At 47.1% G+C, this 24,924-nt stretch overlaps 1 protein-coding gene and 1 pseudogene across 1 annotated transcript; both read right to left on the minus strand.

The window, feature by feature from the left end:
- Nucleotides 1-179: 179 nt before the first annotated feature.
- LOC132236076 (large ribosomal subunit protein eL21-like) lies at nucleotides 180-3,306 on the minus strand (annotated as a pseudogene).
- Nucleotides 3,307-3,433: 127 nt separating this feature from the next.
- On the minus strand, nucleotides 3,434-9,703 carry CLPP (caseinolytic mitochondrial matrix peptidase proteolytic subunit). Its single transcript, XM_059696952.1, has 6 exons — nucleotides 9,469-9,703; nucleotides 9,312-9,383; nucleotides 8,664-8,760; nucleotides 7,025-7,212; nucleotides 5,914-6,019; nucleotides 3,434-3,783 (listed from the first exon to the last, which is right to left on the minus strand). The coding sequence occupies exons 1-6, from the start codon at nucleotides 9,652-9,654 to the stop codon at nucleotides 3,611-3,613; spliced, it is 822 nt and encodes a 273-aa protein (XP_059552935.1). The 5' UTR covers nucleotides 9,655-9,703; the 3' UTR covers nucleotides 3,434-3,610.
- Nucleotides 9,704-24,924: the final 15,221 nt, after the last annotated feature.

Below are 24,924 nucleotides of genomic sequence, written 5' to 3' on the forward strand. Positions count from 1 at the left end.
GCCAAAAAGGGGAACCTGAATTCAGTTCGATTTCTCTAGGTTTATACACCAAATTACAGGAAATACCTAGGATAGGTGTCACCACCTTTTCTGACCCAGTCATCAAAATCCCAATTGAAAGTCTACAAGACAAAACAACCTGTTTCTCCAACAAATGAATCTCAAGGAAAAAGAAAAAGAGGTAGAGATTGAGAGAGAGACTAAGGGGAAAACTGCAATTACAAGAGACTTAGAGATCTATCAACTAGTTGCAAGAAGCTAGAAAAATTGAGACTGAGGAAATTTGGACATTGGTTGGATATTTGTAAGTATTTTAATTTTTTCCAAGTATTGAAATTTGGACACTGGTTGGATATTTGTAAATATTGTAAATGTTTTTCTTTTTCTTTAAGGACATAAAGTTTTCTTTATTCTTTGAGGGAGAAGGGACGCCACACTCCCAGTCAGTTAAGAGAAACATTTTTATCAGCACGGAAGTCTTTTTTATTTTTTCCCACTTATGCCATCCATTCATAGGGAATGGGTTCCAGCAGCTCCGGCTCCTTTCATTGGTTCTCACAAAGTGCGCTTCTCGGGGTGGAGCAGGCTGACACTTCAGTTGAACCCAGGTACCTTTCTCTTTGGCTTCCTTCTTTTTCTGATCATTTTCCTTCACACGTTTCAGGAAGCTATCTCGGCTCTTAGATGCTTAATATGTTCAACACGTACATTAACTCTGTTGGCAAGAATCTTGCCCTTAACTTGCTTGTTCACAATGCCCACTGCATGCTGGGTGACACTGTAGACCGGCGGTTCTCAACCTGTGGGTCGCGACCCCTTTGGGGGTCGAATGACCCTTTCACAGGGGTCGCCTAAGACCATCGGAAAACACATATATAATTACATATTGTTTTTGTGATTAATCACTATGCTTTAATTATGTTCAATTTGTAACAATGAAATTGGGCGTCACCACAACATGAGGAACTGTATTAAAGGGTCGCGGCATTAGGAAGGTTGAGAACCACTGCTGTAGACTCTTCCAGTTTTGCACTGGTAACGCTTGTGGGGCATTCCTTTTTTGTTTGTTTGTTTGTGGTTTGTTTTGTTTTTTAAATATATTTTATTGATTTTAGAGAGGAAGGGAGAGGGAGATAGAAACATCAATGATGAGAGAGAATCATTGATTGGCTGCCTCCTGCACGCCCCTTACTGGGGATTGAGCCCACAACTCAGGCATGTGCCCTTGGCTGGAATCGAACCAGGGACCCTTCAGTCCGCAGGATGACGTTCTATCCACTGAGCCAAACCAGCTAGGGCTGGGGCATTCCTTTTTGAACAGTGCCCATTCCCTTGATGTCCACAATATCACCTTTCTTGTAGATTCACATGTATGTGGCCAGAGGAACAACTCCATGTTTCCTAAAAGGCCTGGAGAACATATAGTGGTGCTGCTCCTCTTTCCCTTTGTGCTAGTCATTTGGCGAATTTCTGGAAGATGGTGGTTCTGGCTGAAAGGCTATTGTAATTTTTTTAGGTTTAAAAGTGGTATTTGGTTGCCTTTTGGGAGATTCCTTATCCTTGTAAACATACATACTGAAATATTTATAGATGTAATGAAAACTGGGATTTGCTTCAAAGTAGTCCAGGGAAGTGGGGGACAGGGAGGGACGAATCAAAGTTGGCCGTGAGCCCGGCCAGTGTAGCTCAATGGATTGAACATCGCCCCAGTCACCAAGAGGTCACTGGTTGGATTCCCAGAGGATTTCCCATGCCTGGTTGCAGGCTTGATCCCAGAGGCAGCTGACTGATCAATGTTCCTCTCTCATTGGTGTTTCTATCTTTCTCCCTTCCTCTCACTTTCAAAAATCAATAAAAACATATTAAAAAAAAAAAGTTGGCCTTGAATTGGTGTGATGGGTGCATGAGGCCTCATTATCCTGTATTTTCTATTTTTGTATATATTTAAAATTGTCCAGAATGAAGAGTTTAGCCAAATGTAACCGATAACGATAGCCAAATTAAAAGTCCTCTGAATCTTAAAAACATAAAATTCACCCCAATTCTCCCTCCAGCTCCAGCCCTTGTTCTCTGCTCTCCTTCACAGCAAAATTCCTTGAAAGACTTGTCTGGCTCTAGTATTTTCCAGCCTATGCCGAGACCCCACAGCACTGGAAGTGCTTACGGCCACTTAGTGCCTTTCACTGTGCCAAATCCAGCTGCCAGTTCTCAGCCTGACCACGAGTTCAACAAGCTGATGTCTCCTATATTTTTATTTCCAACCCTGACCCAGACTTACCCATCCCCTGGGATGTCTGAGGCTCATCCAGTATCAAATATAACATGGCCAAAAGCAGCTTCTGATCGTGGCCCTCAAACCTGCTCCTCCCGCCAGCCTTCCCATCTCAGTTAGCAACTCTCCATCTTTCTAGCTCAGCCGTGGGCAAACTACGGCCCGCGGGCCGGATCCAGCCCGTTTGAAATGAGTAAAACTATTGAAAAAAAAGACCGTACCCTTTTATGTAATGATGTTTACTTTGAATTTATATTAGTTCACACAAACACTCCATCCATGCTTTTGTTCCAGCCCTCCCGTCCAGTTTAAGAACCCATTGTGGCCCTCGAGTCAAAAAGTTTGCCCGCCCCTGTTCTAGCTGCTTTGGTTCAATTCCTTGGCGTTTGTGAAGATTACTTTCTTTCTCAAATCTCACATTCCACCTGTCAGCCCTGCCTTTAAAACCTGGCTGGAATCTGACCTCTTCTCACCACCTGATTGGGCCTTCAGCCTTCACCTGGATGATCCCAATAGTCTCCTAACCAGCCTCCACGTTTCTGAGCTTCCTGCTCTCCTCCCACATCTCCATGGGGGCCATAGTCATGCTTCTTTTTGTTCCTCTCCTCAAAACCCTCTGCAATTTATCTCCCTCAGTGCTAAGATCTACCAGGCCTTTTGAAATCTGTACTTCTCCCCTTTCTGCTCTAATCTTCTTTAGTCTTATGGTTCCTCCCAGGTGCCAGGCACAGTCCTGCCGCAGGGCTTTTGCACTCACTATACCCTCTGCCTGGACTGCTCTGTCCCAAGATAGCAACATGGCTCCCTCCCTGGCCTCGTTCAGATCTTTGCTCAAGTGTCACCTTCTTTCAAGGCCTTTGCTGGCCACCCCATCCAAAACTGTCACACACACACACACCCTGCATACTGCTTTTCCTGATTTTAAACTGTCTGCCCCCACAAGAATAAGTTCTTTGAGGACAGGGATTTCTGTGTTTCCTTCACGATTTGTTGCGCCCTCTAGAACAGTGCATGGAATGGTGTATCTGCTCAGTCCAGGTGGTTGAAGTTCAGGAGCCTAAGATTAGAGCCTCAGGGTTAGGGCCAAAGCAGAAGGGCCTTATGAAGCATAGACACTCGCATGGTGGTGAAGAGGGGAAGGAAGGAGCCACAGAAGGGGAGCAAAGACTACAAAGATTTAATTTAAAATCACAGTGTCTCAGCCAGGATACCCGCCACTAGGGGTACACCCAAGTCCAAAGGTCCTCAAGGGGCTCCTCCAGGCTCAGCAGCAAGGAGCGGACAGTGCAGCAGCTGTAGCTTCTGGCCCCTCAACTTTCCTCCCAAGGGCGAGGTCCATCAGGTGCTCACTGGGGCAGGTTCTGCTGCTGTCACTGCTGCCACAGGCTCCTTCTGCACTAGCTCAGGCTCATCCTCACCATCCTGAGGTGGGTGCACCAGAACCTTGTCTAAGATGCCAAACTCCTGGGCCTCCATGGGGCTCATGTAGCGGTCTCTCTCCATGGCCGACTCTGGGGGAGGGGGGAAGCGGGAGGCAGGACATGTGTGGTTAAAAGCAGAGACCTGGAGCCCTTGCTGGGGTGGCTCAGTTGGTTGAGCATCGTCCCATGCACCAAAAGGTCGCCAGTTCCCCCTCAGGGCACATGCCTTTCCCACTCTGTGCTTGTTTCCCCATTGCTAAAATACCTATTTCAGCTTTTTTTACTTGTTAGTAATGGGTGATAATCTGGGAAGGGGCATGAATCCTAAGTGGATAATGTGATAAATTGCAAACTGAACATACCCACACGGCCAGCACCCAGATCAAGAGATGGGACATTGGCCTGGCCGGGTGGCTCAGTTGGTTGGAGTCATCCCGTACACCGAGATTATGGGTTCGATTCCCAGTCAGAGCACTTACCTAGGTTGTGGTTTCGATCCCCAATCGAAGTGCATATGGGAGACAATTGATCGATGTTTCTCTCTCACATTAATATTTCTCTCTCTCTCCCCCTTCCTCTCTCTCTCAAATCAATTTAAATATGTATCTCCTCAGGTGAAGATTAAAAAAAAAAAAAAACAGGAGCATCACTAGACCCCCTAAGACCCTGCTTAAGCCCACTTCCTGTCACCATGTCCTCCTGCCCAAGAGTAACCACCATCTTAACAGTGGCCTAACAGTTATGCCTGTTTTTGTTCTTTAAATATGTGGAATCGCAGTGTTTACTCTTTTTTCCACTCAGCATTAGGTTCCTGAGATTCATCCAGGCTGCCATGTCATTGTGGACCATTCTCTCACTGCTGTATAGTATTCTCCTCTGTGAATAAACCTCCAGCAATGCACTCATTCTCCTGCTGTGGGCATCCGAGTGTTTCCCTATTTGGGGCCTGTATGAACAGGACTGCCAGCAGCATTCCTGTCTGCATCTTTGATGGACATAAACACTCAGTTCTCCCCTATATGCTGAGGGGGGAACCCCAGCATCTTTTTGCATGTTTAGCCTTCGCCAGTAGTGCCAACAGCTGGAGTTAGGGAGCTGCAGGTCAGAGCCGCAGTGGCTCTGCCATTTTCACTCCGGCCTGCAGGATAAGCGTTCCAGTTGTTCCACATTCTTGTCAGCATTTGATGTTGTCCGTATTTTATATTTGAGCTATTCGAGTGGATTGAAATGGTATCTCGCTGTGGCCTTAATTTCTTTTCCCTCATAACTCATAATGTCATGATTAAACAGCATCACTCAAGATGGTGAGCATCTTTTCTTTTCTTTTTTTTTTCTTTCTTTATTTTTTTTATTTTTTAAAATATATTTTATTGATTTTTTACAGAGAGGAAGGGAGAGGGATAGAGAGTTAGAAACATCGATGAGAGAGAAACATCGATCAGCTGCCTCCTGCACATCTCCTACTGGGGATGTGTCCACAACCCAGGTACATGCCCTTGACCGGAATCGAACCTGGGACCTTTCAGTCCGCAAGCCGACGCTCTATCCACTGAGCCAAACCGGTTTCGGCTCTTTTCTTTTTTTTTTTAATACATTTTTATTGCTATCAGAGAGGAAGGGAGATGGGGAGAAAGATAGAAACATCAATGATGAGAATCATTGATTGGCTGCCTCCTGCATGCCCCCTACTGGGGATCGAGCCTGCAACCCCTGGGCATGTGCCCTGACTGGGAATTGAATGCGGGACTTCTTGGTCCATGGGATGATGCTCAACCCACTGAGCCAGCAGGGCCAGGCGTGAGCGTCTTTTCTTATGCTTTTTGGCCACTTGGACTATTCTTTGTGGAAGGCCCTGCTCAAACCTTTTGACCCATTTTAATGAAGTTTTTGAGGGTTTTGTGAATTTTTTTTTAAGTGCTTAGAACAGAGGTTCTCAAATGGAGGTGATTCTGTCTCTCAGGGGACACAGGGCAATATCTGGAGATCGTTTTGGTTGTCAAATCAGGGGGTGTTCCTGGCCTCCAGGGTGGCAGCCAGGGGTGCTGCTCAGTACTCCACAGTGTGAAGGACAGTCCCCACCACAGAGAACGATTGACCCCCAGTGTCAGTAGTGCCAAGGTTGAGAGGCCCTGGCTCAGCGCAAGGCCTGACACTTACACCTGTGTTGGTTCAAATAAAGGAAGGGGAGCAGTGGGGGTCTGCCTGGGGCAGGGCACTCACCAATCACCTGTAGGCTCTGTTTGGTGTGCTTGGCATAGATGGTGTAGAGCTGCTTCTTGAGTTTTATGATCTCCTCTGCCTGAATGGCGATGTCTGTGGCTTGGCCCTGGGGGATGTCCCAAGGAGAAGGTTGGAACCAGTGTCAGCACGCTCCTGGGAAGGCTGGAGATGGGGACCCGGGAGCCCCCTTTGGACTTTGGGCTGCCAGTGGTCAGGCAGGTGGGTCAGGGCTTTAAGTCCCTCTACACCCTGCTTCATCCTCGCCACCATCAGGAAGGCTTCCTGGATTAAATATATTATCTTATTTTCTGTATCTGGACCTCATCGACCTAGAGCCGTGGTCGGCAAACTCATTAGTCAACAGAGCCAAATATCAACAGAACGACGATTGAAATTTCTTTTGAGAGCCAGATTTTTTAAACTTAAACTATATAGGTAGGTACATTGTTATTAACTTAATTAGGGTACTCCTAAGGCTTAGGAAGAGCCACACTCAAGGGGCCAAAGAGCTGCATGTGGCTTGCGAGCCGCAGTTTGCCAACCACTGACCTAGAGGAATGGTCCCTCTGCCAGGGCTGGCTAATTCCTAGAGATAGCAAGCAGCTCACCTAAAAGCACACCTTTCGTGTGCAAATCAGACGATTCAGAGGCCATACTCCCCCCACCTCCTGGATTCTGAGCCACTGTTTCTGTCCCGATCACCCCAAGGCCAGTTGCCATACAACCAGGGAGAGCTATTACACCTCGGAGCTTGTTACAGTTACTCCGACTAGCCAATTTTAAGGCTGTTTATCTTGCCTTGCCCCCAGTTTTTGCCTTTTCCCCCACAGACACGACAATAAAGGCTCTTGTCACGTTTTCTTCCTGCTCCCTTTGCCTTCTGACCAACCCTGGCACGTGCCCTGTGTCCCTGCCATAGCCTGGCATGCCCCTTCCTTTTGGAGACTGTGAGCAACAGACTCTTTTCAATAGCAGTTGGCTTCTGTTGACCTCACTGTAGCTGAATAATAATAAACCCTACATTTTCAAACACTGACATCCCCACAGGAGTTTCACCCAGTCAGTCCTCTGTCCCCCATTCCTGAAGCAGCTTGCAGGGCCTGGCACTCACCCGGGCGCCCCCAGAGGGCTGGTGGATCATGATGCGTGAATTGGGGAGTGAGTGGCGCATGCCTGGGGTGCCCGCGGCGAGAAGCAGGGAGCCCATGCTGGCGGCCTGGCCAACACACCACGTGCAGATGGGGTTCAGGATGTACTGCATCGTGTCGTAGATGGCCAGGCCCGAGGTCACCAGGCCACCTATGGGTGTGAGCGCAAGTTAGGGGCTGTGCCAGCTCCTCCCACCATCCTTTCCCTATATTAGGCCCTCGTCTTAGGGAGAGTTGGTATAAATGCAGTCTTTAAAAAAAATCCTCTCCCAAAGGTTGATATTTTAGAGAGAGAGGAAGGGACAGAGAGAGAAACACTGATGTGAGAAAAACATGGATTGGCTGCCTCTCATATATGCTACAACCTAGGAACATGCTCTGACCAGGAATCAAACCCGCAACCTTCTAGTGCATGGGACGATGCTCCAACCGAGCCACTGGGCTAGGGCTAGATGCAGCCCTTTAAAGCAGGGTCTGCAGATACCTCAGGGGGGAGGGAGGTGACAGGAACAGGTGGCACAGGCCAGGTGGGAACAGAATGAGAGTGACCTGTTGCCACATGTGCATGTGGGCCCAGAGCGACCAGATCTGCCAAATTTTCAAGAGATACTAGACATTCGGAGATGTGGCTGAGGGTGAAGCTCTGGAGCCAGCCTGCCTGGGCATAACCCCTGGCTGGGCAGTCTATCATCCTTGTGGCCTGGGCAAGTTACCTGGCCTCTCGGGGCCACAGTGTCCCCTCAGTAACTAAATAGTACCTTTCAGGCGAGGTTGCCATAAGGATCAAATACGTTAAATGCACATAAAGTGCTTAAAAAGTGCTTGGCATAGTAAACACTCAAGTCCCTTTTTTGAGGGGAGAGGGTGGTGGTGGAATCTACCAGTTTTAAGATTTTGATAACCTGGTCAGGTTGGTAAAATGTTATGTGTGTGAAAAAGACAAATACCATATGATTCCACATATATGGGGAATCTAAAGAACAAAATAACAAGCAAAACAGAAAAAAACACAAAAAACTCATAGATACAGAGAATAGACTCATGGTTGCCAGGGGGGGGGAATTGGGGGAAAAAGGTGAAGGGATTAAGATGTACAAATTGGCAGTCACAAAATAGTCATAGGGATTAAAGTTCATCATAGGGAATATAATCAATAAAATTGTAATAGGCATGCATGGTGCCAGATGGGTGCTGGAATTATCAGAGGGATCGTTTTGTAAATTACATAATTGTTTAACCACTATGCTGTACACCTGAAGTAAATATAAAATAACATTGAATACCAACTGAACTATAAAAAAAAAAAGGTATGTCTGTGATCAAAGAGGAAAATTCAGCTGAAGGTTTGTGAACCTAGACTTAAAAGCAAGGAGCAGTTTTTGGAGGGTTCAAGACACTTTTGGGATTCTGAAGTTAATTCTGAATCCCTACTTTCTCCAGAGAGAGAACATCTCTGATGGGGTTGGGAAATGTGTGTGTGTGTGTGTGTGTGTGTGTGTGTGTGTGTGTGTGTGTGTGTGTGTCAGAGTCTCCTGAGTCACCTAGTGCATCCAAGCAGTGCCCCCTCGAACTTCGGGGTTCCCTACCCCGCTCCACGCTCACCAGGGCTGTTGATGTACATGTGGATGGGCTTCTTGTTGCTCTCAGACTGCAGGAACAGCAGCTGCGCGATAACCAGGCTGGCCACATTGTCATCAATCTGCGAGTGGGGAAGACAGGTGTCCCCAGGTGGGGGTGGGGGTGGGGGTGGGGAGAGGGCTAAGGGAGGCAAGTTTTGGCGTGGCTGGGGATGAGTCTGGGAACCAGGGTGACTGTCAGGGCCCAAGTGAGATGGGTCGGAAAGAATTCAGGATTCAGGAGGGTATGTAGGGGGTGGTTGGGACCCGGGGAGTTTGGGGCACAGGAAGGGCAGAGTCAGTGGGCTCAGAGCACAGGAAGGGAAGGGGTCAGAAGGGTTGGGGGACCGGAGTCCAGGAACGGGGACGGGATCATAGTTGTGGGAGGGAGTTCAGAAATCAGGGAGGAGAGGGTTTGAAGAAGGGGTCAGGAGGGAATGGTGGGGAGTACGTGGGGGCGGGGTGGTCAGAAGGCTTATGTACGAGGAAGAAGCTGTCAGGTTGTGACTAGAGCAGAGCAGAGCCCAGGGAGGAAATTCAAGTGGGAGAGGTCAGGGAGCCAAGGGGATTCGAGGATAAGGGGCGCCTAAGATCCGGGCAGGAGCAAGGGAGGATCAGCGTGCTGGGCGCTCACCGGACCCATGACACACACGATGCGCTCCCTCAGCAGCCGCGAGTAGATGTCATAGGCACGCTCGCCGCGACCCTGGAGGAGAAAGACGGAGGTGAGGGTCAGGGCGGCCATGCCCCCAGCCCAAGCCCCCAGGCCTGTTCTCCGCCGGCCGCTATACCGTCTGCTCCACCACGATGGGAATGAGCGGGATAGCCCGGGCCGCCGTCGTGTGCAAGTTCCGCTGCAGGGCCAGACCCGTCTCGGGCACCCGCTGTGTGGGGAAGAGGGCGGCGAGGCGAGGCCACAACGCGGGGCACCTTCCTGCCACCACCCGGGTCCCCCCCACCAGCATTCCGCTCCACATCCCGCCGCTCGTGCCTCCCGGCTTCCGTCCGATGGCGGAACTACAACTCCCAGGGTGCTTTGCGCACACAGCGCTAGCTCTCTGGGCCGCCCACTTCCCGGAAGTTGGGTGGGCACGTTCAGAGGCGGGGCGGAGCCCTGGGAGGAAGTGGACTTCAGGCAAAGGTGGAGAAGTTTCAGAACCTCCAGTTCGAGTCCCTTTCCTAACGAATTCGTCATAATATTCTGCTGTTCATTACTTATTTAAAAAAGCAACAACATTCGGCTCTCCCCTAGTGGCTCAGTTACGGGTTCCATTCCCAATCAGGACACATACCAGGTAGGGGTGCTTTGGGGAGGCAACCATGGGTGTTACTCACATTGATGTATCTCTTTCACATCCACGTCCCCCCCACCCCCTTCTCTCTCTCTGATATCAATAATAAAAAAAAAAATCTGCTCTAGCTGGTTTGGCTCAGTGGATAGAGCCTCGGACTGCAGACTGAAAGGTCCCGGGTTCCATTCCGTTCCAGTCAAGGGCACCGGGTTGTGGGCTCGATCCCCAGTAGGGGGCGTGCAGGAGGCAGCCGGTCAGTGATTCTCTCATCATTGATGTTTATATCTCTCCCTTTCCCTTCTGCTCTGAAATCATAAAATATATATATATATATATGTCAGTTTTTGTTTTTTTAAATATATTTTATTGATTTTTTACAGAGAGGAAGGGAGAGAGATAGAGAGTTAGAAACATCATCAGCTACCTCCTGCACTCCCCCTACTGGGGATGTGCCCGCAACCAAGATATATGCCCTTGACCGGAATCGAACATGGGACCCTTGAGTCCGCAGGCTGACGCTCTATCCACTGAGCCAAACCGGTTAGGGATACAAATATATTTTTAAAAAATAAATAAAAATCAGCCCTGGCTGGTTAGAGCATGAGCTGTACACCAAAGGGTCCTGGGTTCAATTCTTGGTCATGGGCACATACCTGGGTTGCAGGTTCCTCCCCTGCTCCAGTTGGGACCAGGTGTGGAAGGCAACCAATCGATGTCTCTCTCATATGGATGTTTCTCTCTCCCCTCTCCCTGCCTCCCTTCCACTGTATATAAAAAAAGCAATGAGAAAATATCTTCATGAGAATTTAAAAAATAATAATTGGACTGCCGAACACGAGCAGGTGGATTTCTATCACGTGGGTGGAGTAGGGGTGGAGGGGGCAGGAATATCAGTGTTGTCCTCACTGTGCCCTGGCCTCAGTGACCTTTCAGCTTGATGGGGCCGACTCCTGCAGAGACCTTGGCATTCATTTATGGTCAAGTGTGGGATCGAGGGAGGGGCCACAGGTTGTGGGACTTACTGTGTGATCTTAGTAACCCCTCCATGCGTGAAGTTTCTCATCTGGAAGATGGTGATGATCAGTATCACACAGATTGAAGGCTACCTGCTGTTGAACCTGCATATTGAAATGACGAGTTCAAATCTTGGCTCCACCACTTACTGGTTGGTTGTACTTGGGCTTCAGTTTCCCATTTGTAAAATGGGGATTGTGATCACCTGGTCCTAGGATGGTTGTGCTTCAGGCCCTCAGGTCCAAGAAGTTCTCTCAAATGAGAGTCTATTTGAAGTGGATTTTGACTCAGGTGGGAGTTCTAGGTGGGCAATATTGAGGTGCTGGACTCTAAAACTCAATGCTAGCTGCCCTAGATAAGGATGGTTTTGTACCCTCCGTGCCTTCAGAGGATCCCAGTCTGATGGGGAGATAGAGCAGGGAAGAAAGTCACTCTATGGACTTGGGGGCAAAACAGAGGGAAGGACATGGAAGTGGAAGAGTTTGAACTGTCAAACCCTGGCAGAAGGCCCAGACCTAGGTCTCACTGGTGGGGGGTGGGGCATGAGCGGGACTGGCATTTAGGCACTAGGTATGGTGTTTCCCCTGGTGAGGACTGAGGAGGTGGGTGGGCAGTGCAGGCTGTCCCAGTTTCTGCTATGAGTCAGGTGTGTGGCTCTGCCCAGCTGGTTCCCTTAGGGCAGTGGTTCTCAACCTTGGCTGCACATTAGAATCACCGGGGAATCTTTTTAAAATCCTGATTTCTGGGCCTCATCCTCCGGAAATTCTGTTTCTTTGTTATGGGGTGAGGCCACAACATTAGAAACAAAGAAACAGAATTTCCGGAGGATGAGGCCCAGAAATCAAGATTTTAAAAAGATTCCCAGGTGATTCTAATGTGCAGCCAAGGTTGAGAACCACTGTCTTAGGGCCTGAGCTCCCACCCTGTGCTAGGGAGAAGGGCCATCAGCTGTCACCACCCCGGCATCCTTCCCCTCAATACTTCACCACAACCCCTGCTCTCTCTGCCTCCCAGATATCTGTTCTGTCTATTCAAAGTTCAACTCCTTTTCACCTCTTTTGTCAACACACCCAGCTCATAGGTGTTCCAAGTTCACCATTGAAGGGTGCCCCCCTAATACTTCTTCATTCAGGAGGCTAAGTGACCCTCATACGAGCTAATTGAACCATGTCCCTTCCTTGCCTAAAACCCTCCCCTTGGCTCCCTATCACTCTGCTGTCTTCTAACCTCATCTCCTTCCACCATCCTTCCCTGTTCTGCTCCAGCGGTGACATTTGTTCCTCAAAAATGCCAAGCTCCGAACAGTCACCTAGCCTTTTCTTGTGTCCTCTTCCTGAATCTAGCTCCTGAGTTTCCACTCAAATGTCACCTCCTTAGAAAAGCCTTCCCTGACCCCCTTGCTCCCCCAAGCACTCTCTGGAATGTTTGCCTTGTTTCACTGGCTGTCCAAAACAATCCCATCAATTTATTTGTTTTCTTCTTTATTGTCTGTAGAAGTGAACTCCATGAGGCCAGAAGCTCAGGGGTATGACTCAGCCCTGTGGCCCGTGGGACGCTGTTATTAAACCTTTTTGATTAGGACTCACAAGGAGAAATACATCTCATATAGTGTCAGAGGACACAAAACACAAAAGTTTTATGAAATTATGCTTGTCCTTACTTTGAGCAATGTCTTTTTTTTTTTTTGAGCAATGTCTTCTGATGCTTCTATTTTATCCTACTTTATTCCATGTCATTTATATTAGGGTTTCTCAACCTTGGCACTAATGACATTCTGGGTTGGATAATTCCTTGTTGGGTGGGAGGAGGCTGTCCTGTGTATTATAGGCTGTTGAGCGTCCTCCCTGTCCCCCACCAACTAGATGCCAGTAGCATTCCTTCCCCATCATAACAACCAAAAGTGCCTCAGACTTTGCTAAGTGTACCCACAGAGGGCAGGATTGTTCCAAGTTGAAAGTCACTGACTTAAAAAGTGGGTAGTGACTTGAAGTGGAAAAAAAAGGCAGGTGCCCAAGGTCCAGAGCAGTAAAGCCAGGCCTCTGTGCCCTCCTCTTTACCCATCTTGCCTCTTTGTCCTGGTCTGACAGGCCTTCCCGTCTACCCACATTAGCCTCAACCTGTTTGTTGTCCCCACCACCACCCCGCAAAAGCATCTCTTCTAGCCACTAGGGATGTGGTGTCAGGCAAGACAGGCAGGGTCCCAGCCCTTACAAAGAGACCCTAAAAACCAGAGTGAGCTTCAGATAGTGCTGGGGACATCACAGCAGTGTCATGGAAGTCAGTGACGGGGAAGGTTGTTTAACCTACCATAGTTTAGAAAGCCCACCTTGATAAAGGACATTTGAGCAAGAACTGAATGGAGTTCTTGCTCAAACCACATACAGATCAGGGGAGGGTGCACCAGGCAGAGGGAGGAGTAAAGTATGGAGCTCCAGAAGCAGGAGTAGGCTAGCTGTCCTTGAGGACAGGAGTGCAGTGGCTGGAGTACAGGGCGGGAGGAGGTGGCAGAGGTGAGAGGGAGGTGGCATGAGGAGGCGCGGTAGTGTAAGGGCTGCGGTGAGCCGTGGGAAAGGGTTGGGTGTTACTGTAGGCACCTGAGATCCACTGGAGGATTCGGCAGAGGCAGTAAAAGAATTTACATTGTGTGAAAGGTCACTAGAGCTGCCACCTAGATAATGAATCGTGGAAGTTAGCAAGAACGGAAAACAAGAGTTATCATTTAAAGGGACCCCTCTGCCTTGGAGAGGCCTGATCAGTCCCTGACCTTTACCCACACCCCCTTGGTAATCTCATCTGGTCTGCTGGCTTTAAATACCTGTGTGCCACCGCCACAGTGGCTTGTGGTTGAGCGTTGACCTATGAATTAGGAGGTCACAGTTCGATTCTTGGTCAGGGCACATGCCCTGGTTGGGGACTTGATTCCTGATCCTGCAGGAGGCAGCCCATTAGTGATTCTTTCTCATCATTGGTGTTTCTATCTCTTTCTCCCCCTCCCTTCCTCTCTGAAATCAATTAAAATAAATAAATACATACATACATACATACATACATACATACATACATACCTGTGTGCCGCATGGCTCCCAGATTTCTCTCTCCTTACCCAGATATCTCTCTAAACTCCAGACCTCCTTCCCTCACATCTACCCTTAGGTGTCTAATTAGGCAACTCAAAATGAACATGTTTGGAATGAATTACTGCTCTTATCCCCCAGCCTGTGCATCCCTCCTTCATCCTCTCACCTGCTCATCCTAAAAAAGGTGGAATCATGCTTGATTTCCCTCTTTTCAAAGCACCCAAAATCCAATCTGTTGGCTAATCCAGTTGGCTCAACTTTCAAAATTTAGCCAGCACTCAGCTCCTTCTCACAAGTCTATGCTGCCTCCCTGACTTGCGCCACCTTCATCTCTTGCCCAGATAATTGCAGTCACCTCCCATTTGTCCCAGCTTCCACTCCTGTTCTCCCACAAGCTAGTCTCCTTGCAGCGGCCAGAGCAATCCTTTTAAAACTTAACTGAGTTCACGTCATTATTTTTAGAACTAGAGGCCCGGTGCATGAAATTTGTGCACTGGAGAAGTGGGGAGTGGTCCCTTAGTCTGGCCTGTGCCCTCTCGAAGTCCGGGACCCCTCCCTCCTTACCGCCCACCTGCTTGCTGCTTCCTACCGCTCGGCTTGCTGCCCCCCCCCCCCCTCACTCCACTGAGGCCACACTGGTCTTGCTGTTCCTCTAACTCAGTGGTTCCCAACATGGGCCACATGCCCCAAGGGGTGCAATTTGATTTTTAAGGGGGGCAATTCGAGAATGAGTTATTAACAGTGCATTTCTTATGGTTCTAGAGGCCTCATACACAGTATATAAATATACATTGTGACATATTTATGCATTTCAGTTCCCTATGTTTTGGGAAACTGCTATTTTTTCATATCACTTCATATTATTACTATTATATTTTTAAACAATTTTTTAGTGATTTCTTCCTCAGTATTTCAGCCGTCCTTTTGTTCTTTTATTTTTCTCTTTCATGGGTGCCATACTCTTTGGAAGCTTGTTTAGACCAAGTTAATGGCCTTTTAGGCTTCCTCCACGTGAATAGGAGTTCACTTTTTTTTTAAAAATATATTTTTTATTGAGTTTTTACAGAGAGGAAGGAAGAGAGATAGAGAGTTAGAAACATCGATGAGAGAGAAACATCGATCAGCCGCCTCCTGCACATCTCCCACTGGGGATGTGCCCGCAACCCAGGTACATGCCCTTGACCGGAATCGAACTTGGGACCTTTCAGTCCGCAGGCCGACGCTCTATCCACTGAGCCAAACCAGTTTCGGCTAGGAGTTCACTTTTTGAATAATAAGAATTGTATGTTGCCCTAACCAGTTTGGCTCAGTGGATAGAGCATCGGCCTGCGGACTCAAGGGTCCCAGGTTCGATTCCGGTCAAGGTCATGTACCTTGGTTGGGGACACATCCCCAGTAGGGGGTGTGCAGGAGGCAGCTGATCGATGTTTCTCTCTTATCGATGTTTCTAACTCTCTATCCCTCTCCCTTCCTCTCTGTAAAAAATCAATCAAATATATTAAAAAAAAAAGAATTGTATGTCACGGGGAGGAGCGGGGCGCTCAGGATTTTAGAGATGTTTAGGTGAGGTATGGCCAAAAAAGGTTGGGGGCCACTGCTGTAACTCATCAGTCACACACCCCTCTCAGGCCCTTTGCACCAGCTCCTCCCTGTGGCTGGAATGCTCTTCCCTCAGATATCCCCATGGCTCCCTTCTCACCTCCATTGAGTCCATACTCATTATCAATCTTCTGACACCCCTATTTAAAACCACAACCCCACCCTCCTCTCCCAGCACTGTATCTCTTTTTCCTGCTTTGTTTTTTCTTTATGAAACTTATTAGCCTAGTATACCTACCTACTCAAAGTCTGCGTCACAGCCCAGCAGCAGTAACATCACCTGGGATCTTGTTACTAACACAGACTCTTAGGCTCCGCCCACAGCTGCTCAATCAGAGTCTGCATTTTCACAGAATCCCCAGGTGGTCCGTATGTACACTGAAGTTTGAGGAGCACTCTTGTGATCTACTCACTGCTTGTTTTGCCCACTGTCTCCCCTACTAAAGTGCAGGCTCACCAGGACAAGGGCCTTTCTCTACTCTTTCACCACTATACTTCATCACCTAGAACAGTGTTCGGCACTCTGCAAACACGTATTGAATCAGTGAGGGAATGGCTAATGGGTGGAGAATGGGTTGTGCGAGGCAATGGTGGAGACAGAGTGTGAAAATGAATCTTGTTGACACTTCACTCCCCAGTTTGGGTGGGAGTCTGAAAAACCCACCTTGGAAAAAGTAGGCAGAGGTTCCAGAGACTGAGCATTAGGGGAAATTTGGCTCGGAGGTCACAGCCAGCTCTGGACAGCACTGCTACCATGGTGGACACTGCCTCAGGCAATAAAGTCCCCATCCCCCAAAGAAATGAAATGATTGAATGCTGGAAAGCCGACACCAATAACAACAACACATGACAAATATCTCTACAAAGGGGGGCCAGTGACAGGGCAGGTGTAGCCATTCAGAAGAGAAATGTGGAGTCAGTGTGAGGGAGGATCTAGAGCAGCGGTTCTCAACCTTCTGGCCCTTTAAATACAGCTCCTCATGTTGTGACCCGACCATAAAATTATTTTCGTTGCTACTTCATAACTGTCATGTTGCTACTGTTATGAATCGTAATGTAAATATGTGATATGCAGGATGGTCTTGGGCGACCCCTGTGAAAGGGTTGTTCAGCCGCCAAAGGGGTCGCGACCCACAGGTTGAGAACCGCTGCTCTAGAGATTTGTGCATGTTCAGAAAGTGGAACAGAGAGAGCTTGAGAGTGCAGGACAAATTCTTCTCTAAAAGTCATGCTTCTCCTTTGTAGCAGCTATCTATTGTTACGTAACAAATAACCCCATAATTTATTAGCTTACAACAAGAACATTAAGTATTATCGTAACAATAAACATGGTCTCACATAGCTTCTGTGGGTTAGGTGTTCTGACTTGAGGTCTTTCATAAAGTTGGAGTCAAAATGTCAGCCAGGGCAGTAGTGCCGTCAGGCTTAACGAGAGATGAAGGATCCGCTTCCAAGATGACTTACTCACATGGCTAGCAATTTGAAGGCGGGACAAGTTGGATGGCTCGCTATTGTCAGGAGGCTTCAGTTCGACCCCAAGTGGACCTCTTGACTAATGGAGTGTCCTCACCACATGGCGTCTGGCTTCCCTAGAGCAAATGATTCAAGATAGCAAAGTGGAAGCTATAATGTCTTATATGACCCAGCTTTGGAAGTCAGACATTGTCATTTTCACAGCTTCCTGGTGGTTCCACAGGCTAACCATAACTCACTGTGGGGCAGGGGACTACACAAGAGGGTGCACATCCAGGCCCTCTGGGAGGGTGGTCGCCACACCCTTCCATTCAGGGACTACATTCCCCAGCATCCCTTGCATCTAGGGAGCCATGTGCTGTGTTTTCACCAATGAACCTAACAAGGAAATAATATGTGATGCTTCCAATTTAAGGCGTTTAGGAGGCAAGTGTGACTTCTCCACTCTCTTTCTCCTTACACCAGCTCTGGCAGCTGAATGCAGTGACCTGATAGAGATGATGGAACCACAGAAGGAGCCTGGGAAGGGAGCCGCCTACCAAATAGGAACGTTCATTTTGGATTTTAGACGAGTGAGCAACAAACTTCAATCATGTTTGAGTCATCAGATATTTTAAGGTTTGTTCATTGTGGCACCTACTATTATCTAATTAATTCAGGAATGGTTTGAATATGGGGAGTGAGCGAGAGGGGAGGTTCAGAGGTTTCTGGCTGGAGGCATTGGGTAACTGGAGGTGTTTTTTATGGATATGGGGATGTAGGTTTTGGGGGAAGGTGCCGAGTGAGTTTAGGGCAGAGTTTCTCCGCCTTGGCACTATTAACAGTTGGGATTGAGTAGTTCTTTGTGGTGGGGCCGTCCTGTGCAGTGCGGGACGTTGAGCAGCATCCCCGGCCCCTCCCCGCTAGATGCCAGGAGCATTCCTTTTTAAAAAATATATATATTCTTGCCAAAACCGGTTTGGCTCAGTGGATAGAGTGTCGGCCTGCGGACTGAAGGGTCCTGGGTTCGATTCCGGTCAAGGGCATGTACCTGGGTTGCGGGCACATCCCCGATGGGAGATGTGCAGGAGGCGGCTGATCGATGCTTCTCTCTCATCGATGTTTCTAACTCTCTATCTCTCTCCCTTCCTCTCTGTAAAAAAATCAATAAAATATATATATATTTTTTAAAAATATATATATATTCTATTGATTTTTTTACAGAGAGGAGGGGAGAAGGATAGAGAGCTAGAAACATCGGTCAGCTGCCTTCTGCACGCTCCCCACTGGGGATGTGTCCGCAACCAAGATACATGCCCTTGACCGGAATTGAACATGGGACCCTTGAGTCCGCAGGCCGACGCTCTATCCACTGAGCCAAACCAGTCAGGGCTGCCAATAGCATTTCTTGATTGTGTCAACCAGGAATGTCTCTAGATATTGCCAAGCATCCCCAGTTGAGAACTACTGGGTTAGGATCTGGTGACTATCCAAGTGGAGATTTTCCGGAAGCTGGTGGTTGTGCAATCCTGGCTCTCAGGGAGCACAGAAGCAATGAGATTTCCCTCCCCGCTCCCTCACCCGCGGTGGGGTGAGAGGAAAGGAGACCTAGAAGGGCCAGTCAAAGAAGCAGGAGAGGAGTCAGGAGTGGCAGGTGTTAGTCACAGGTTGAAGGAAGGGAATGAATCAGGCAGGGGCACAAGCTGCTGAGATCAGCCATCAGTTTCAGAAGCATCCACTGTTGAGAAGCCATTTTAGTGGGGAGAGCGAGCAGCATATAAGTGTGTGGGGGGGTGTCAGCAGTAAAATTGATACTGTGCATTCATTTTAATTGATGTATAAGGAGTCCCATGGTGTAATTTTAAAAAATAATGAAATATAACATACAGTCAGTAAAGTGTACACATCTCAACTGTATAGCTCAATGAACTTTTTATGTCAACAAGATCTAGAAAGTTCCTTCATGCCCCTTCTCAGTCAATACACCATTTTGGTTCCCTTCATGTAATTTCTAGGGGGAAAAGCAGGCAGGGGACAAGACAACATTGTCACCACAGTCTCATTATTGCAAAAAAAAAAAAAATATATATATATATATATATATATGTTGGGAGAGTACGCTCCTAGATACTAAGAGTCTGGGATATGAGAAATTTTTATTTTGGGGGGCTGTGTGTGTGTGTGTCGCATCATAAGCACATTTTGCTTTTTTAAAATTTGAAGTGAAATTCACATAACAAAATTAACCATTTTGAAGTGTGCAATTCAGTGGCATTTAGTACATTCCCAGTGTTGTATGAACACACCTCTATCCAGTTCTGAAACATTTTCATCCCCCCAAAAGGAAACTGTCCAGTTAGCAGTCACTCCCCATCCCCACCCTCAGCCCCTGGAAACCACGAATCCATTTCCTGTCTCTATGGACTTACCTTTTCTGGATATTTCATGTACGTGTAATCATGTAATATGTGGCTTTTTGTGGCTGGCTTCTCTCACTGAGCATCGTGTGCTCAAGGCCCATCCACGCTGTAATGAGTGTTAGTGCTTCGTTCCTTTCTGTGGCTGAGTAATACTCCAGTGTTGGATATATCACATTTTATTTGTTTGCTTGGTTGATTAGTCCTCACCTGAGGATATTTTTCCATTGGTTTTTTAGGGAGAGTGGAAGAGAGAGGGAAAGACTGGGAGAAACATCGATGTAAGAGAAACACGTGGATGGGTTGCCTCCTGCACGTACCCCGACCAGGGCCCTGGCCAGGGAGGAGCCTGCAGCCAAGGTACGTGTCCTTGACCGGAATCGAACCTGGGACCCTTTGGTCTGCAGGCCAACGCTCTATCCACTGAGCCAAACTGGCTAGGGCTATACATTTTATTTATCCATTCATTTGTTGATGGACATTGAACATGTCTCGTGTTTATCATAGGAATAAAGATGATTTAAATCTTTATTTATTTATTTATTTATTTATTTATTTATTTATTATTATTATTTTTTAAATATATTTTTTTTTATTGATTCCTCACAGAGAGGAAGGGAGAGAGATAGAGAGTCAGAAACACCGATGGGAGAGAAACATCGATCAGCCGCCTCCTGCACATCTCCCACTGGGGATGTGCCTGCAACCCAGGTACATGCCCCTGACCGGAATCGAACCTGGGACCCCTCATTCCGCAGGCCGACGCTCCATCCACTGAGCCAAACCGGTTTCGGCGATTTAAATCTTTAAATTGGAAAGTATTAAATTAGTATTTAGTGATAATTATGAATAGTTAAGGAGTGGTAAAGCAGGGGAGGGAGAGTTCTGGGTTCAATCTCAACTCCACCTCTTAGTCCCTGGCACCTTGGGTAAAGATCCAAACCTCTCATAGCTGCAGTTTCCTCACCTGCCAAATGAATGTGGAGAATTCTCTTCTGGGCAAGTGATTGGATGCTTCATAAAAGCCTCTCTCTGTCACTTCACCCCTACACACACACACACACACACACACACATGTGTGCACATGCTCAAAAAATGCAGTCTATCTGGTAGACCAAACCTCTTACCATTCAGTGTTCAGGGAAGGAACACAATAAAAAGTGTTGGGAAACCATGAGGTTTTCTAAACTTTAATCATTCATGTGTATATACCAGCTACACAATCATCTATGGAACCATCACCTAAGCCCATTGGACCCCTGACCCATTTTTGCCAATTTCACAAGGAGCCCAGGACTTCATCACCAAAAATCCACAACTTGTATACCTCTATATTTCCCCCTTCTTCCTTCTCTGTCCAACTTGGGTTTTTTTTGTTTGTTCATTGTGTGTGTGTGTGTGTGTGTGTGTGTGTGTGTGTGTGTGTGTGTGTATGTGTATGTGTGTTTAATCCTCACCAGAGGCTATTTTTTCCATTGATTTTCAGAGTGGAAGGGAGGGGGAAAGACACAGAGAGAGAAACATCTATTAGTTGCTTCCTACACGTGCCCAGGGATGGACCCTGCAACAGAGGTACATGCCCTTCACGAGAATCGAACCCAGGGCCCTTCTTCAGTCCTCGGCAGACGCTCTTACCACTGAGCCAAACCAACAGGGCCCAACTTGTTTTAAAGTCAGTATATTGAAGTCTAGCATGCATATAATAAAATGTAACCATTTTAAGTGTGCAATTTGACAAATCCATGTAACCACTTCCCCAATCAAGATAGAGGACATTTATGTCACTCCAGAAGATCTCTTGGGTCCCTTTATAGTCAGTCCCCATCCCATCCTCATCCCCAAGCAACCATTTATCTGATTTCTATCACCTTAGATTAGAGTTCCCTTTACTAGAATTTTGTATAAATGGAATCATGCAGTATGTGACTAGCTCTTTCTTTCTTTCTTTCTTTCTTTCTTTCTTTCTTTCTTTCTTTCTTTCTTTCTTTCTTTCTTTCTTTCTTTCTTTCTTCCCTTTCCTTTCCTTTCCTTTCCTTTCCTTTCCTTTCCTTTCCTTTCCTTTCTTTCTTTCCTTCCTTCCTTCCTTCCTTCCTTCCTTCCTTTCTTTTCTCTTCTCTCTCTCTCTCTCTCTCTCTCTCTCTCTCTCTCTCTCTCTCTCTCTCTCTCTTTCTCTTTCTCTCTCTCTTTTTCTAGAGGAAGGGAGAGGGAGAGAGAGAGAGAAACATCAATGATGAGAGAGAGCCCTAGCCAGCTTGGCTCAGTGGATAGAGTGTCGGCCTGTGGACTGAAGGGTCCCGGGTTCAATTCCGGACAAAGGCACATGCCTGGGTTGCAGGCTCGATCCCCAGTGGGGGGTGTGTAGGAGGCAGCTGATCAGTGATTCTCTCTCATCATTGGTGTTTCCATCTCTCTCTCCTTCTCCCTTCCTCTCTGAAATCAATAAAGAAATATATTTAAAAAAATGATGAGAGAGAATCATTGGTCGGCTGCCTCCTGCACGCTCCCCTTCCCCCCTGCTGGGGATTGTGCCCAGCAATCTGGACATGTGCCCTGACTGGGAATAGAACCGTGACCTCCTGGTTCATAGGACGTCGCTCAACCACTGAGCGTCGCTGGCGGGCTGTGACTAGCTTCTCTCATTCAGCATAATGTTTTTGAGATTCACCAGTGTTGTGTGTATATTCTTTGATTTGTTCCTCCTCATTGCTGAATAATATTCCAGTGTATGGATGTACCAGGTTTATCCATTCACCAGTTGATGGGCATTTGGGTTGTTTGCAGTCTGGGGTTGTTATAAATAAAGCAGTGCATGAGAGTGTACATTTTTGCTTCTCTTGGATAAATACCAGATGTGGATTGGCTGGACCACATAGAAGATGCATCTTGCCGAAACCGGTTTGGCTCAGTGGATAGAGCGTCAGCCTGCGGACTGAAAGGAGATGTGCAGGAGGCAGCTGATCGATGTTTCTCTCTCATCGATGTTTCTAACTCTCTATCTCTCTCCCTTCCTCTCTGTAAAAAATCAAAAATATATATATATATATATATGCATCTTTAACTTTGGAAGAAACTGCCAGCAGTGTCTGAGAGGTCCAGTCGCTCCTCCTCCTCAGCATCACTTTGTACAGACAGGTTGTTGTTTTAAAATCTTCGTTCTTCCAGTGGGTGTGTAGTGGTGTCACATTGCGGTTTACTGTTTATTTTCCCAATGACTAATGATTGTAAGCATCTTTCATGTGCCTTTTGGCCATTTCTGTATCTTCTTTTGCAAAGTGTCTCTTCTAAACCCTTTGCCATTTTGTTTGTCTTCTTCTTACATTCTGGCAATAAGTCATTTGTCAGATCTATGTTTTGCGGGTATCTTCTTCCAGTAAATGGTGTGCCTTTCTACCTTTAATGAGCCACCTCAAATCTTGAAATACTTTAGCTGTGCCCTCAGGAAGTCACAGTCCTTCCCAAGCAAAATTTCCTACGTTCTCAATTTCTTCTCGGAACTTTCTCTTTACCTTCTCTCCCCAGCAGAAGCCTGGCTCTCTCCTGAGGACTTTAAGCTCTTAGGTTGCGGCTATTTTTCCTCCTGACTCCTCACACTCTTTTGCCTCCTGGGGTGAGGCAGGTGTCCTTGTTCTAAAACTACAGCTTTGATCTAGGTCAGTGGTTCTCAACCTTCTGGCCCTTTAAATACAGTTCCTCATGTTGTGACCCAACCATAACATTATTTTCGTTGCTACTTCATAACTGTAATGTTGCTACTGTTATGAATCGTAATGTAAATATGTGATATGCAGGATGGTCTTAGGCGACCCCTGTGAAAAGGTCGTTCGACCACCAAAGGGGTGGCGACCCAGAGGTTGAGAACCGCTGATCTAGGTTGTCAGATAATACTCTCTGCTACCCTCACTGCTTCCTCTACCAACCTCAGGTCAGGCTGTCCCAGCCCTCCACTACTTTACCTCCTGGTTAATTTTTCTTTTCTGGAAAACTTCTCTGGTCATAATTCTTAGTGACTTCAGTATCCATAGAGACCAGGGTTTCCTAGTCCTGGCACTATTGACATTTGGGGCCAGATCATTCTTGCTTATGGGGGCCTGTCCTGTGCATTGGAGGAAGTGAGCAGCATCTCTGGTCTCTACCCATTCAGTGCCAGTATCATTCCCATCCCCTGAGTTATGAGAATAAAAAATGTCCCCAGGCATCACAAAGTGTCCCCTGGGGGGCAGCATTGCCCTTGGTGGAGAACCACCGAGCTTGCCGATCCATATTACAGAACTCTCTTACTGGAGATAGGAACGGGGCAGGGGTTCTGGTGAGGAGATGCTTCCGAATTAGGGTTGCTGGATTGAGCAAATAAAAATACAGGATGCCCTTTTTCGTTTGAATTTCAGATATATGAGCAAAAAAAAAAAAAAAAAAAGAATCAGTGTAAGTTGATCCTGTGCAATATTTAGGACACACTTATGCTGAAAATTATTCATTGTTTATCTTACATGAAATTCAAATTTTACTGGGTACCCTGCACTTTATTTGGTAACAGCTTCTCCAAATGACTGAGTTAAGCTTGTTCGGAGGCAATTGCAATGGATTTCTTGAAACTCTGAGGCCACCTGGGGATGTGGCTGAAGCAGAAGCAGTTCCCACATCTCTGAGGGGGCTCCTCAGGGGGTTTAATGACATCTTCCCTCTGCTCTCCCAGTGCATCGGGAGGTAAACCGGAAGGAAGCACACTGACCCCAAGGACTCCCGTGAGACTCTAAGTGCATCCTCTCCCCTGGGCCTCCCACCGGAGGACCACCCTTCTGGATTTGGTGTCCAGCACTCCTTTCCTCTTCTTTCTTTAAAACATTTTATTTTATTTTCCCCATCATCATTTATCCCCTCCGTGCCCTCTTCCAACTCACCCACCCCTCCACCCTTTTTTTAAAGCGTCCCCCCCCCCCACATATGCATGCCTCTCTAAACCAAAGGCAATATAAAAAATATTTACCAGATCCTGACCCTTTAGCTGCTGGATTGTGAAATCTGTGACATCATAGGGACAAGGCCAGGGTGGCCAGGAATCACACTGGATGGGGGAGGTTTGTAGCAGCAGCTAGTTGCCAACCAGTGTTGCTGTATTTTAATAGCTGACACATTATACAGGTGCGTGACTGCTGAGTATCAGCCCTGCCTAAGTACCATTCGTTAAATGTAGCCTGCTGGTTTTTTTTTTTTAATCATCCTATAAACAAACATACTGTTTTGTGACTTCTTTTCTTTTCTTTCCTTTTCTTTTCTTTTCTTTTCTTCCCTTTTCTTTTCTTTTCTTTTCTTTTTTGGTCCAGCATTATCTTGTTGAGAGCCATTCACATTTTTGCGTGTCCCCACTGTCCATTTATTTACATTCATTCCATTGAATG

Source organism: Myotis daubentonii, chromosome 5 (assembly GCF_963259705.1).
Source record: "Myotis daubentonii chromosome 5, mMyoDau2.1, whole genome shotgun sequence".
NCBI classification, from domain to species: Eukaryota; Metazoa; Chordata; class Mammalia; order Chiroptera; family Vespertilionidae; genus Myotis; species Myotis daubentonii.